The following is a 15,559-nucleotide window of genomic DNA, read 5'->3' as shown; positions in this document are numbered from 1 at the left end:
ATAATTATTCACGGCGAATAAAATATCAATTATAAATGTTTTATTATTTTCAATTTTTTTAAATATTTAAAATATTTATCTAAATAGAGATTCAGTTTAAATTTTTGTTGCAGAGGATATTTGAAATTTTGATTTTTTTTGAAGAATAATTTAAAATTAATATTCGATGTATTTTGTAAAAATAAATACTCTCTCCGTCCTAGATACCGTGTCTGCTACACTATAGACACGGTATTTTATGAGGGGTGTAATTAGTAGATAATTAAGGATGTATTAGTGAAAATAATTATCCTATAATATAAATAATTATAAATTAAGATTAAGATAACTAATTAGTTTAATTAAAATTAAAAAATTTAAAATGAGATTAAAGTGTGTAATTATTTTTCAAAAAAGAAAAATAACATAGTATGTGAGACGGACAGAAACGGCAACCTGGACATGTTATCTCGAATGGAGGGAGTAATATCAAAATAAATTTGAAAAAATATAAAAATATTCACGTGTGTAAGAAATTGGAGGCCATGTTTCAACTTCGGCAAACAAAAAGACAAAAAAGGACGAAGTGGTATAGTAAAAATTTTAATTAACTTGATATAATATAAGTAAAAATTTAATAAAATAATTTAAATGGAAATTAAATTTATATACTCCCTCCGTCTTATAACTAAATATTCATTTGTTTTTTGCACGTAATTTTAAAAATATTAATATTATATTTAGATGTCGTAAGAATAAAGTAGAAATGAATAAAATAATTTTATTAGTATCTGTTATAAATTCAATGATATTTGTGTAATATATTGTAAGTTGTAAGGTATTTGTAATGTTAAGTAGATAGTACAACTCCTAAAAAAGAAAATGAATACTTTGTTATGAGACGAACTAAAATGAAAAAATAGATATTTTATTATGTGACGGAAGGAGTATAATAATAAAAAAATTTCTGAGAATTTTGAAAAATAAAAATAATAACAATAAATAGTTTGAGATAATACTGTACAATATTATATATATATATAATACTCCCTCCGTTCCATAATAAAGTATTCATTTTTTCATTTTAATCTGTCTCGTAATAAAGTATTCATTTTCTTTTTTAGTAACTGTACTATTTACCTAACATTACAAATACTTTTACAACTTACAATATATTTCACAAATGTCATTACATTTATATCACATCATACTAATAAAGTTATTTTAATCATTTTTATTTTATTTTTATTATATTTTAATATAATATTAATATTTTTAAAATTACGTGAAAAAATAAATGAATAAATAATAATAATAATAATAATAATGGGATGGAGGGAGTATTAATTTACACTATGCTTCTGGTTCACTTAAAGATATTTTTCAGAATTGTAATTGGTGACAAATGTCAGAATTGCTTTGGCTAACCAAAGACAGCTTTTCTGTTAGATTTATTTTATTTAATTTATCAATCTTCAATTCTTGCAAGATTTTGAGGCAACTCAATTTCTTGGAAAAATCTTGTCTAAACTAAAAAGAAATAGCACTATTTATAAAATACAATATACTATCTTCATCTCAAATTTTTTTTTTTTTTTTATTTTAAAATAGCCTTGTTTTTATATATATATATATATTTATTCATTTCAAATCAATAGTATCGTTTCTACAAAGAATCGTATAATCATAAAAGTAATTTTATTTTATTATTATTATTACACAAATAATATTATTTTCTACGCTAGCACATTTATTACAGGGACAAAAAAAAATATTACTAGTATTTTATACCAACTATCGATATAATAGTACTAACTACGTCTTGTAAAAAACGTGTCATTTGTTTTTTCTATGTAGTTTTTGAATATTTGTATTATATTAGTTTGTAGTAAAAAAAAAAACAAAAATACCCATTTAGTATTGTGTAATATAAAAGTAATTATATTTGTGCTTTAAGTTGTAATACAATTGCTAAATTAGAAAATGATACTCTTATTTTGAAACATGAAAAATATCACTCTTTCTTATGGTATTGAGAGAGTATTAATGTTCCTTAAATATGTGTCCAATACAAATAGGTCAATCATTTTGGGACTGAGTATAGTATAATAATAATAAAAAATCAACATATTGGAGAAATTTCACATTAAAATTATTACTATATATGTCCGGCTCTAAGAGTCCTATTTACTTTTTGTATATTAATATTTGAATATTAATTATTATATCAAAATATAGTACAAATTAAGAAAAAATTATAAAAAATACTTCTATGCATCTTATAATACTAATAGAGAGATATATTTATAAAAAAAAATAAAAATTATATAAATATAAATATATTTTTAATGTCAAATACAATGACACAAAAGTAAATGTAACATTTAATGAAGGACGAATGAAATATTTATTTTGTATTGATTACATGTAGTTGATGGATTGAATAAGGTGAATTGATCATTTTTTGTTCATTTTTTTATTTTTAGATAACACAGTTTTTTCATAAATATTATCTATAAAAAATATAATATATACACACATTAAACAATATATATTTATATTTATATATTATCCATTCATGTTAATACATTTTATTACTTATTTTGACAACTCTAACATGAATTATTCATAGCCATTTGAAAACTTTTCAATAAAATTAAAAATTCTATAAAATACATAAAAAAATTATGAAGGTATGATAGAAGTACTTCAATAGTGCGTATAATTAATATAAAAGAAATAAATAAATTGTGTTAGTTTGGTTGGTTTGCGCTGCCTATTTGTTAGATGATCGGAACATCATTAATTATTTTTTTTAAGGATTCGAACTCGAAATTTATAACTCTAATATCATATTAGATGGTCGGAATACCGTCTTAAGTGAAAATTTAAGCATATAGAGATAGTATTAAATGATTTAAATCACTTGAATGAAAATCTAAATAGTACAAAGACTCGTTCAAATTTGGAACTTAAGTAAATGGCATTGTACTAATCTCAAACTTACCCACAATCAATCATGTAAGAAGATGTTGAAATGCCAAATAAAATTCTTTGTTAAAAAATTTATCAAGAATGACAATGGAAAGGTTCGATATAAATTTTACAAGACTCTGAAATTCATCGTGTAAATTTTTTTACTCAAACCCTTTTCATTAGCATAGGGTACGGAATAGATTAGGACAAACTCGTCTCAATTGTCATTCCTAGTATTTATGATTGACTAAACTCGATACGATGTCAACTAAAAAAGAAAAAAAAAATTGTAATAAACATGTTGATCGAGATATTTCACATGACTAAGTTATGAGTAAAGAGTATTTGTTATATGCATATGTATACATTGCTATGCAAAGACACATGTAATAATAAAATAAAAACGCGAATTTGTTTATTTGACATTTAATTTTATATATGTATTATATATTGATTTTTTCTTATAAAATTATTAAATTATATTCATATTTCTCCTTTAATACATGATAAAAAAAAAAATTGTTTTTAAAGTAGAGTATAAAACACGTATTTATATCATATAAAATACTAAATTCACATTTTTAATATTGTTGGAATTCTAGATCCAAATTCAAATTTTAAACTAACAAGACTTTTAAGGCTTAATTTTGAATTTAAGAATTAATAATTAAAATTTAAATTAAAATAGTTTTAAATATGATATTTTGAATTTTTTTATAATTAATTAGATGAAAAATTGATATTTGATTTGATAATTTTAAGAATAATTTTTTTTAACAAATAGTGCAAAATTAGGTCCAAATTTTAAAGAAACGGCCTACTAGCTTCGTAAGTTCTTCGCAAACAAGGGATTCACTAATAGGAGAGTGGCAGCAGTGATTTTATTTCATCAAAAGTAATTTTTTATAATTTCGTAATTGTGTTACCACTAAAATACATAGTTTTCTATTTAAAATTGTATCATTATTTCAAAAAAATAGATGGATTATTTCATATTTAAAAATTAAAATGCCACAAACATTCAAAGAATTAAAATTCAATTCAATTAAAATGATTAATTTATATTTTAAAAATATAAATATACAAAATTAATACTATTGTATTAATGTTTTATATATTATCAATAATAATTTTAATTATATAAACATTAAGATTATTTTGTTATTAATATATAATCATTTTTATTCTAATAAAAGTTTCTTTTTAAAAATAAGACGAAAATAAAAAAATATACTCCTTCCGTCCCATAAAAAGTGTTTCATTTTCTATTTTCGTCCGTCTAAAACAAGGGTACCTTTCAACAACAATCAAATGTCAAATACAGAACCAAGTTCATAGGCGGACCAGGAAGAACGCCAAGGATAAGGTTGCTGAAGTCATGGGGACTCTTGACGGAAGGTTGGCTAAGGTAGAGCTAACTGTCGGAGATCACCACGACAAGCTCGACGAGATGGAGCAGCGTATCTGTGAGTTCTAGAATGTTCCAGAGTAATCCAGAAGGTTCCGGAACATCTTCAAGGATCTCTGCTAGCCTTTCCGTGTTCGCATGCCGCAGGCCCCTCCTCGGCGCTCCTTTGCAGCTCTCTCGGCATTGCTCGGCCAAAGCTTTGGTCCGTGACATCCTCCCCCACTCGAACTAGGCATTGCCCTCAATGCCTATAAGTAACGAGCATACTCCATCACACACAACACTCGAACCTCATCTCCTAATTTAGTAATTGTACTACCCATTTAATATAATAAATACTTTTATATATTACAAAAATGCTACCGCCTTTATATTACACAATACTAATAAGGGTATTTTCATCTTTTTAACTACAATCCAATATAATACTAATATTAAAAAATTTACGTGTAAAGAGAGAGTATATATTTTTTATTAGAACTAATAAAATACACAACATACGCCTCTTATAATAAAAGATATATATTAGTCCCGTAAGGGATGACCTGGTGGTGTAGGGGATGGACGTGTGACCGTGAGGTCATGGATTCAAATTCCCGACGCTTCAGGTCACCTGACACACATGGTTCGCCTAGTGTGACTTTCCCGTCGAGCCTGATTTGCAAGTAGCAGGTTTGACCGGGGTTTACCCAATGCGCGCAAACGCCGCCGAGAGGGGTTAACGCAAAGTTTATAAATCCATGAAAAAATTTGACCATGAGTTTATAAGACTAATTTCATGAAACTACTTTGTTCAATTTAGCCTCAAATATATAAACTAATTAAGAATAATGACATTCTATTGATTATCCTAATCTAACACTCTATAAACCATTTTCGTTGTGGATATCTAATAACAAAGACACTATCTCAAATTCATTACTACTCAGTAAACCTAAGGTTTCATTTCAATACCATGTTATGTATCAAATTTTTTTCCTAAAATTAGATTTTCATTCAAAATATCGTGATCCAAAATCATTCAATTGAAACAATGCAATGTCAAAAACCTTACAAAGAACAAAAAGGGCCCTCAAAATGTTAGAGCCATTAATTTTTACCTCTTTCCAGCTGCCGGCGAATTTTGTACACTAAGCCGTCGACTCGAGCTTTTAGAGCAGATCGATCGACAGCTTCAATGGCCGTAAACACTAAAATACACAACACGACAAGTTCTTGGCTACGGATCCGTGCATGATTCCCACCTGACAACAATGTCCCTTGTATGGCTTCCCACCCGACAAATGATTTCCCAATGTTGTCAAATAGTTCATCTCGAAAGAGTTTCAAGAATCCCGGAATCAGTCTTACCTGGTGGCTTTAACTTACAATCTTCAAAACTGAATTCAATCATTCGCGTTCGCTAAAATCTTCGGAAGAACCTCCCGACTCTGCATCTGTTTCTTCGACATTTTCTGTTGTTTCATTTACTGGAAGCTGGTTTTCTTCGACATCCTTATTACTTTCAGAGACATCGCCAGAAGGAGAATCGGAATTGTTGCTTGAAATCAATATAACGGTGGGAGAATTCTCGACCACAGGGCCTTGCCTAGTGCTAGCTGACTCGTCGACAATGGGATTGTCTGAGGAAATGTATGATACGCCGTATTTTTGCCCGTGCATTAACCCGGGACAAAATCCCTGTGCATTGAACATACAAAGGCTCAATATATATATATATACAATATATATTAGAAGCGCATATCAGTTTCTTCATTGATTTATGAAATAATAATATCGATCCGCATAAACAAAAGTACATGAAATTTATTACTGACTACTGACCTTCATCAATCCTAAAGATCGAGGCTTATGAAAACTGGGCCACGATTGAAAATTGATGTTATCTGTGTCTGTAAAAGATTCGGAATGATTTGTGCCTCTGGAGTCTTTTATAGTGTCGTGTGAATCTGTTTCTTGTATGCTTCGGCAGTATGCTCCAAGGTATGCGCAATGCTCGTGCACCAACGATATTTGTGGAGTTGCTGGAAGCAAGTGGCCTTCGGTGCTAAAGATGTATCTGTAATTTCCGATATATGATGCAGAAGAAATATGAACATTAATTAAACAGCCGGCACGTAGAAATGTGAAGTCTGCATTGTTTTCGAACAAGAAAGATAATTAAATGTAAATAACTTCATCATGCAACTCAAATGAACATGTAATGAATTCAAGAACTTAAATGACAGACGTGGATTGGATCAAACTAACTTATGACTTTGATGTTAAATAGCTAACCTGTATGGGCCATTCTCGACCAGGTTATCCGGACCAGCAGCCAAATCAAATAGCAACCACAGGTACTTGACCTGAGAGTTAAATTAATATTAACGAACAATATATATATATATATATATATAAACAGCAAGAATGAAGACATATCTTCAATGGGTGCTACTGTTCAAAAGTTTCCACAATAGATTCAGCGTTTCAAGAAAGGACTTTCGTTTTGATGATTCAAAACAGAGGTTTTACGATGTCTTATAACATTTATAACGTAGAAAAGGCTTTCATGGAGATTTTGAAACGCATTTATGCAAACCGGTGTGCAAAGTACTTACAGTCTCTGCCAGAAAGAAGCTTTCCATGTGATCTTCCTGCTGGTGAAATTCTACGTCTGATATGTGGCAATACCCGCACGTGCATCTAGCTCCATATTGCAAGCTAGCAAGCATATCTCTTCCGGCATCCAGAAATCTATGCAGTTTTGGTAAAGGTTCAGATCACACGACCATAAAGGAAATAAGATATTACTACAGACGAGAAACTACGTGTTTATTTATCAGAATGATGCCAGTGAGGGAGTTGAAAATGAAGTGATAGAAATTTCGCTTAACATGAAAAGGTTAACGGGGGAATAAGAAATTATCCATATTACTAACATTTAGTTCTGACTTCTGAGGCTACCCACTCGATTCAACAATGGATCCAATTACAGCGTTCGGGTGTAGTAAGTGTCACAAAGCAATAAGGAATTAATCCTCCATATCATGTTTTGCATTTCTGATTATTCCGTTAAGAACTTAATTTGGAAAAGAGTTTCTTTCAGATGGTAATACAAGTGTGGACTCTCTTGCTACATTTTTCGATAATCAGGTAACCCACTATCGCCCCAGCTTTTAGAATCAAGATAAAAAGTTTCAGAAAAAATTTATTTCTACGAGACATGAAATTACTGAAAATGGAGCATTCAAACCTTGGGTTTCGGGTAGCTTTGTAAAGCCAGTATGTGCTTTCTATCAACTCTGGACGCAACGGATAGCTTTTCTGACCTTGCTGAAATGCAACAATAAGATAATTACATTAGATGATGCAAAAACAAATCACATGCCGTGGAAATCAAGAAGAAGCAAGAGAAATTACCAAAAATCACACCCCATCAATGAGCATCGACAAAAGCATACTTAATCTAATAAGATAAGATGGGCATTGCTATAAGTCACCCACTTTTTAATTACTGCACAAGATTACATCAATCGACAAAAAGCATAATAATCATTGTGTACCAAACTTATGGTGTTCTTCAATTGCTAATTTGTAATTACATATGTGAAATACATATATAATTGAGTAATAACGATCAAATACAAGGTGTAATTGCAGGTTTCTAAACATGGTAAGGATTAATTCGAACATAAATATCAAATCTAAAATGATCGAAAATTCCCACACCAAATATTTGGTGTAGAAAATGGACCCTTTTTAATTGCACACAGTTATGACAAAGATAGAAATAAGAAAGCCACCTGAACATTGAAAGTTGCCAGATTGAAACCTTCTGGAGTGAAACCATACCGTTTCCAGACACTAAAGAAGGCAGCATGAGTTTTAATTGCAGGCTCGATATCCCCAGCAAGAACCTAGTATGAATGGCTTTCACTGTGTGAGAAGAGCGCAAGTATACTACAACTACAAAACTGAGATAAGCAGCATCAATACCTGAAGGCCAGGCCAGAATGCCTGCAGACTATTAAATAATGGCCAGACGAGCGCAGCAGAGTTCATGTTCACCTCCACATACCTAAAAAGGATAAATTTATAGATGTAAACATGTAATGAATAAACAAAAAGGTCAACAATAAATTAGGAAGAACTAATCAATTATTCGACTTACCAAGGATCATTATAAAGATATAACATTGCAGCCTTATAAGCCTCTTGGAAGATGAACAGATACTCTTCATCGCCAAACAATAAATAAGCCTAAAGTCAATAATCAATTATCAGAAAAAAGGAGTGACACTTGCAACATGTTCACAGTTCGATAATATATAAAACTTCAAGAAACTACATTAATAGGATTATCAAATGGGTACAAATTAAATGACTGTAACAAAGAATTGCACCACCCCTCTTTCAATCAAATTGCAAACCTACTCAAAACTAAATAGGCTATTATCACTTTCATTTTTGTTACAAAAGCAGTGACCGTTGAGATATTTTATGCAAGCTTGGGAGCAAGAAAATTTTGGTTGTTAGCTAATTAAAGATCAACATAAAATAGATTTCAGCATTCAAAAAGAGCATGATCATACAAAAATCTAATAAGATTTCCCACATTTCTTGTCCTGAATGTCATTAAAGGTAATTAAACTTGTCTAAATAATGTAAGAGACAAAGAGAATTTTAAGTTTCACTGTCAAACAAATAGTCTAGTCATTAGTTCTTGCTACTGCCAGGTTGTTAGAACCCATAACATGGCATGAATTAATTATTGACTTATAAACAGATACATATACAAATATAGAGCAAATCACTCGACATGGGCAGTAAGCTTCAACCCCAATTTCCCAATCACAAATGACATTATTTCATCAAACAGCTATAAAATTTCAAATAATCAGCCTAAACATATAAGAGCCGTGATAAGAGAATGTAAGCACTTCAATTGTGCTGCTTAGCAAAATAAAGAACAGCACGCCTTAATAAAAATGTTTTTCTCAAAGCAGCATCATTAATCAACTTAAGGTGTGTTTGTTTGGGGGTTTGGATTTTGGATTGGGATTTGAATAGTAAAAATTTTGAATTTGAATAGTTGTATGATGTGATATAAATAGGTGTTGATGTGATGTTTTGAATGTAAAATTGATTTTTAATATAATATAAAAAATAAAAAAGAGGTGTTTGATTTGATGTTTTTTGGGGGAAAAAATTGGATGAATAGTTGAATTTAAATCCAATCCTCCAAACAAACACACCCTTAACAAACATACCTTTAGTAGATACTCATAAAAAGAGTCAATACTTGTTCCTATACCAGCATCCTGCAATTCAACAAGCATATAGATAAGTATCTCACAATTTCAACTATGTTTTACGAGGAAAAGATTTCATCATGCAGATAGAAGTCAATGGTTAAAGAATATGATAATATAAGCACAAATATCTCTAACAAACATTTCATGGAGTTTACAATAGAATCCAGATATGTTAAATTACACCCATCATTGCGAAACACTGAAACAGAATTACGTATCAGATCTATGGGGGGGAAATCTTCATTCAAAACACTTAAAGATGTTGCACGAATTACCTTTTGGGTCCATTCACCAGAAAAAACATCGATATGAGCACCAACTAGGTTAATCCTTGAACGCCGAGCCCATAGTCCTCGAACTGCATTCTTTGTAACTTGTTCAAAAACTACATTCACAGGGAAGACAATGGGCCAATTAGTACTGTACAGGCACACACAAAGTTATCTGTTGTATATCTTGTTACAGCTTAGTATTATAGATCTCACAGAAATTTAGCCAGATTACATATTCAATGGAAGAAAGTGAATTAAATCACATATCTTATGCTGATTTTATTGTAGTCAATCACATCCAATAACACGCTACTTGCCCTTGGAAAATCTTAGGTCTAAACGAAAAAAAAGAAGGCACACACAAGATGATGTGATCTTGTGTACAAAAGAATGACATCAGGCAATTAGAAGCAACAATACTGACATACAATCCAACATTTAGGGATAATCAAAGAATACATATTAACTTTAAGATGTGCACACAAACTCAGGCTCTGATGATAAAGCCTAAGTGAGATAGGTAAAAATCAATGTGCGATGCTATATCACTCTACTATACTTACTGGGATCATTTGTCAAGCGGCTGAGCACTCCAAATTCCAACGTCAGGGTCCCACCACCAGCTGTTGATGTAATCTACACAAACAAGATCTTTTATATTCTTTATATCCCAAAAAGTGATGGTAAAGAGAATACATAATCCCAAATTGTTTTATCTAGGAACAAAGAACCAAATTCCCGCATCAATTGACAAACCATGTAGCTAATTGACCATAGTCATCAGAGTGTAAGTCTAATTCATTGTGTGCAGTGTCTATCACCATATGCTATACCTCCATACACTTCTTAAAACAAATCAGAGATGGAGAAAGATAAACCTTCAACTGAACTTCTCAGAGTTTCAATGAGATATAAGAAGGAAGTAATTTGGAAATATTTCAATAATCATACTTTAAGAAGTGTCATATACTACTTCAGAGGAAATGGCTTCAAGATCAACAAACTTGGAACATTAAGAAGACAACTTCTTAGACAGAATAATAAAAGGATCCATTTCATCTTGTCAATTCAATTTTACACAATTGAATTTAATGGAAGTAAGAAATAATACTACGCTCCCTAAGAATCTAATGCAAAATGGCATCAAGACACAACCTGTGGGTCTGAAATTTTTAAATAGAAAAACATAAACTAGAGTAATGTGTTCTTTCTTCTTAATGTGGATAATAATTATTATAGAAAATGAATAGCATGTTGAGAGAGTGAAGTAAATACAAAGAGGCTTTGCCTTGCTTTCATTTTCATCTACTCCATGCATTAGATTCACTGACCCAAAAGGAATTCCTGCAGAAAAATGCAATTTATAAATATCAGAAAGAGAATACTCGGCGATACCTGTTGTTACTCATTAGTATGATGTTACTAATGGATCAGTATTTTAAGTCTGTTTGACATATAAAAGTTAAAGAGAATGTGAAATCTTATAAGCCACGGAGTAGATAGCATAAAATACAAAACAGTCCATCAAGAAAAAAAAAAAAAAAGAAGGGAAAAAGGAAAGATTATATTAGCCATGGGAAGTACAGGCGAAATACATGGTTTCAATATAATGTTAGGTTCCATATGGACATGCAGGTAAAAAAATGTGTATAAAAACGATAAGAGAGGAAACATTCCAAAGCAGATGTTGAAAGAGAGATGTCACTGATGATACCTGTAGGAGTATCAAAAGCAGGTAACATTCTACGAGCTAAATCCTCTGCCAAGTGAAGTAATTCATCGTCATATGATGGTATCCTCATACCCTGCAGCAGTAAAAATTAGTATGGGTAAATTTATTTACTTCATATTGGATCCACGTATGATGAGTATACTTAAAGCAGTTACAATTACTACGCTTTAAAGCGAATTTTGACATCAGTGTCGCTATTATTCTAATTTATTGCAGGATTTAGATACATGCTAGAAAAAGTAACAATAAATAACATCCAGTAATAAGGTTTTCTAGAGAACTCAAAGGCACCACAGAACAAAAAGGCGTGGAAATGATCGGTAGCCTGCGATCCAAACAGTAGATGTAATGTGATACTAGGAACTGTATAAACACAAGAAGAATAATTGTCAATTTAGTAATTAATACCGTGTTATAGTCACTTGCAACTAGATGTGCGGAGAGTAGGCCACCAAGTATCCTTATTGTCGTTTCAAAGATCGATACAGTTTTATTCTGAAAGAAAAGGATAAGACTTTCAGAATGCGGCTAGCAATGAATGTGGCAATGTCATCAAAATATATTACGAGTCAACTTCTGATTGACTAGAGTAACAATATACTTACATTAGAACAGTACGATAACTTATATATTTAACCACTTACAATTAATTAAAAAAAAAGTCAATGGCATGCCAAGATGAATACATATATATATATATATATATATATATGATCACATTTACTGCATCTTACATAACCAGACATCAGACTCTAGTAGCTTTTACAATTTAATATGTCATTTTCGTATAGGAGTCAGCAAATCTAGCTATCTTACCAAGAATTAGCTTCTATGTGCAGCAAAAGTACCATAAGCTGGCTTTTTTTTTTTAGTTGTCATAAACAGAAAAGGCCTGGAAACTTAAATCTACTTGAAACTCCATTCATAATTTCTAACGTAGCAAAGGAAAACACGAAAGAAATGCCTAGACCCTAATTCCATTTCAATGAACTCAAAACTCCATTCATCCCCTAAGGTTGTGTTCTTTTGTAGATTTTACCACAAAATTTTACTATTCAAATTCTCTTTTTCCTTAAAAATATCAAATCAAAATTACTTTTCTTTTTTTTATATTAGACTATAAATCTATTTTACATTCAAAACATCGCATCAATATCTATTTTATATCATATCAAACAACTATTAAATTAAATTTTTTACTATTAAAAAATCCAAACCCACAAACAGACACACCCTACATGTCCGGAAATGTAGCACCCAATTTTATGATTCCACATCCACAATATGCTAAGAGCAATCAGTCATTCACATAATTCAATGACAGAATTGGAATTTCAAACAGGATAAAGGAAACAAGATAGTCATCGAAAAGTTCTTTTCCTAGACAAACATGAAATCTGTACTCACAATATCAAATCGAAGATTTTTACCAATCCATTCAACAGATGAGGTGAACTGTTCCCGATCACCGAGCAAAGCCAGCGTGTCCAAGGAATCAATCTGAGTATAGCAAAGAATAGCTGATTATAATCAACTCTAGAAACAATCGGCCATAGACATAAATGGTTGCTGAATTCACCAATGTCAATGCATATCCTCCAAGTGTATCTTCCCCTCCACACGACAACGGCTTCAATTCGTCCCGCGGAAAAGCATGCTTCATGTATCCATCAAACGCATGATAAAACATATCGCGCACCTAAATTAATCAGATTCAAAAGTATTTCTCAATGATTGAAACCACACCATCTAAGAACACTTGCATATTCAAATTTCCATGTTTTGTCATATCACAACAAGAATTTAACTCCTTCTTCGAAACATAGTCGATTCTTTGACAAAAAAACCAATAAAAACTAGATTCATTCATCTTTCATCAGATTCAAAAATATTTCTCAATGACTGAAACCAAACCATCTAAGAACACTTGCATATTCAAATTTCCAAGTTTTGCCATATGACAACAAGAATTTAATTCCTTCTTCGTAACATAGTCAATTCTTCGACAACTAACGAATAAAAACTCGATTCATTAAAAAGATTTCTCAATGAATGAAACCACACCATCTAAGAACACTTGCACAATCAAATTTCCAAGTTTTGTCATATCACAACAAGAATTTAATACCTTCTTCAAAACATAGTTGATTCTTCGATAACTAACCAATAAAAACTCGATTCATTCATCATTCATTTCTTCCATAAACATCTAATAAAACTTCCAACAAGCCCAGTAATATAAGAAACAAATCTTGCATTGAAAAAGACGAGTTATTTGGACAGACATTCATCCATACGCTTCACAAAACCATTCAAATCTCTGAAACTTTACAAATTGGGAATTCACAGACCTCATCTCTAAGCAGCTTAGCTTCCTCTTTACTGACACTTTCCGCAAGAACACCGCACACAAATTTCTCCGAAAGTATTAGCAAAATCAACCAGAGATACTTCTTCCTCGGAACGCCCATCGATCTCTCCCAGCGCGTGAAGTAGACAGGCGGGTCTGGGGGGGAGAGATGAATTCCGAATTCGGACTGCGGCAAGAACAAAAATTCGACTTAATCGGCATGGGGCCGAATTGATATTAATTAATTGTATCGCGATCAATAGATAAGAATGTGTACTTTCAGGGGCGAAAAGTAAATTTTAGTTTATGGGGCTAAAGTGGCAATAAATAGTGACGTGTGTTGTGAAATGTTATTAATGGTTTGTTGAGTTGCGTTTCCATTATAAAGCAATCTCCATTCCTCCACATTTTTTTGCAGTTGCTACATTTACGTTAATCTACGTTAATTTTATTTTAATTATAAACTTTAATTATATTATTTATATATTCCTTTTTTATATTATTTTATATAACTTTTCATATTTATAAATTACACTTCAATTTTAATTTATTTTTATATTAGATCCATACACATATAATTTATATTACTTTTCAACCGTAAAATTATATATCAATTTAGAAAATAAAATTATACATTATTTTTTTAAAAAATAAAATTATACTTACTTACCAAAAATTAAAATTATATCACTTTTAAAAAATAAAATTATACATTATTTTTCAAAAAAATAAAATTACATATAACTTTTTAAAATATAAAATTATATATCATCTACTAAAAAATTAAAATTACACAATACACTCAAAAAATACCAAAAATATAAAAAATACCACAAAAACTCCACTCCACTGTTACTCCACTGTGCATAAATGCAGTGGGTTGGAGTTTGATCTAAAAATTTATTTGCCAAATTTTTTATTCGATTCTAATATATAATATATTTTATTTTTTTTATAAAAATAACATTTAATATAATTTCTTTTTATACTAATAATACAATATTTATATTTCATTTTAAAAAAGATTAAATCAAAACGCTTGTTTCTTTACCCTTCAAATTTTAGGTTTCTACTAAAATATTTTTTAAGGAAAAAATACATTTTTGTTTTTGTCACAAAATATTTTATCATACACTATTGTAAGACTGTTATGCCGATTTTCAACAATAAAAAATAAAATCTAAAAATAGAAATTATCTTCGAACTTGATAAAATAAATGTCTGACATTAGGAATCCCTAGGCACGGTAAGATATATAAGTAAAATAAGAAAAAAACTACATAATGAAAAAGTAAAGTGGTGATCCTCAAAAGCAATTCTCTCGATTGAAGATGGTTTCTTTTAAGTCATGAACATACCTATTTAAAACCTATGTTAACCGCCACAATCAGGTCGTGCCTTCGTACCCGCTCGCCGGTTGTAACTTCTCTCAACCGACTTACAGCAAACACCTGTCCACTGCCTACAAGGTCCTCCTCTGTCAACACGTGTCTTTACCGACTCACCGACCGCTCGCGCCAGTTACAGCACTTAGCTGCCTTGACC

General features: G+C 30.6%; 1 protein-coding gene across 2 annotated transcripts; it reads right to left on the bottom strand.

Moving 5' to 3' along the window:
• Positions 1 to 4,219: 4,219 nt before the first annotated feature.
• On the bottom strand, positions 4,220 to 14,229 carry LOC127248957 (alpha-mannosidase I MNS4). Of its 2 annotated transcripts, XR_007838216.1 has the most exons (18): positions 14,016 to 14,229; positions 13,244 to 13,363; positions 13,072 to 13,164; positions 12,073 to 12,159; positions 11,647 to 11,737; positions 11,221 to 11,276; positions 10,496 to 10,568; positions 9,936 to 10,045; positions 9,616 to 9,666; positions 8,517 to 8,605; positions 8,342 to 8,423; positions 8,149 to 8,262; positions 7,599 to 7,678; positions 6,964 to 7,099; positions 6,641 to 6,711; positions 6,188 to 6,422; positions 5,464 to 6,043; positions 4,220 to 4,611 (listed from the first exon to the last, which is right to left on the bottom strand). XR_007838216.1 is itself a non-coding variant. In XM_051271562.1 (17 exons), exons 1-17 carry the CDS (start codon positions 14,133 to 14,135, stop codon positions 5,753 to 5,755), a joined length of 1,899 nt encoding a protein of 632 aa, XP_051127519.1. In that variant the 5' UTR covers positions 14,136 to 14,229; the 3' UTR covers positions 5,234 to 5,752. The 2 variants fall into 2 exon arrangements, 1 of the variants encoding a protein (XP_051127519.1); XM_051271562.1 differs by lacking the exon at positions 4,220 to 4,611 and having other exon boundaries at positions 5,234 to 6,043.
• Positions 14,230 to 15,559: the final 1,330 nt, after the last annotated feature.

Source organism: Andrographis paniculata, unplaced genomic scaffold, assembly GCF_009805555.1.
Source record: "Andrographis paniculata isolate CXL003 unplaced genomic scaffold, ASM980555v1 Contig11END, whole genome shotgun sequence".
NCBI classification, from domain to species: Eukaryota; Viridiplantae; Streptophyta; class Magnoliopsida; order Lamiales; family Acanthaceae; genus Andrographis; species Andrographis paniculata.
The sequence above is the reverse complement of the archived record's forward strand: the minus strand, read 5'-3'. Positions and strand labels throughout refer to the sequence as shown.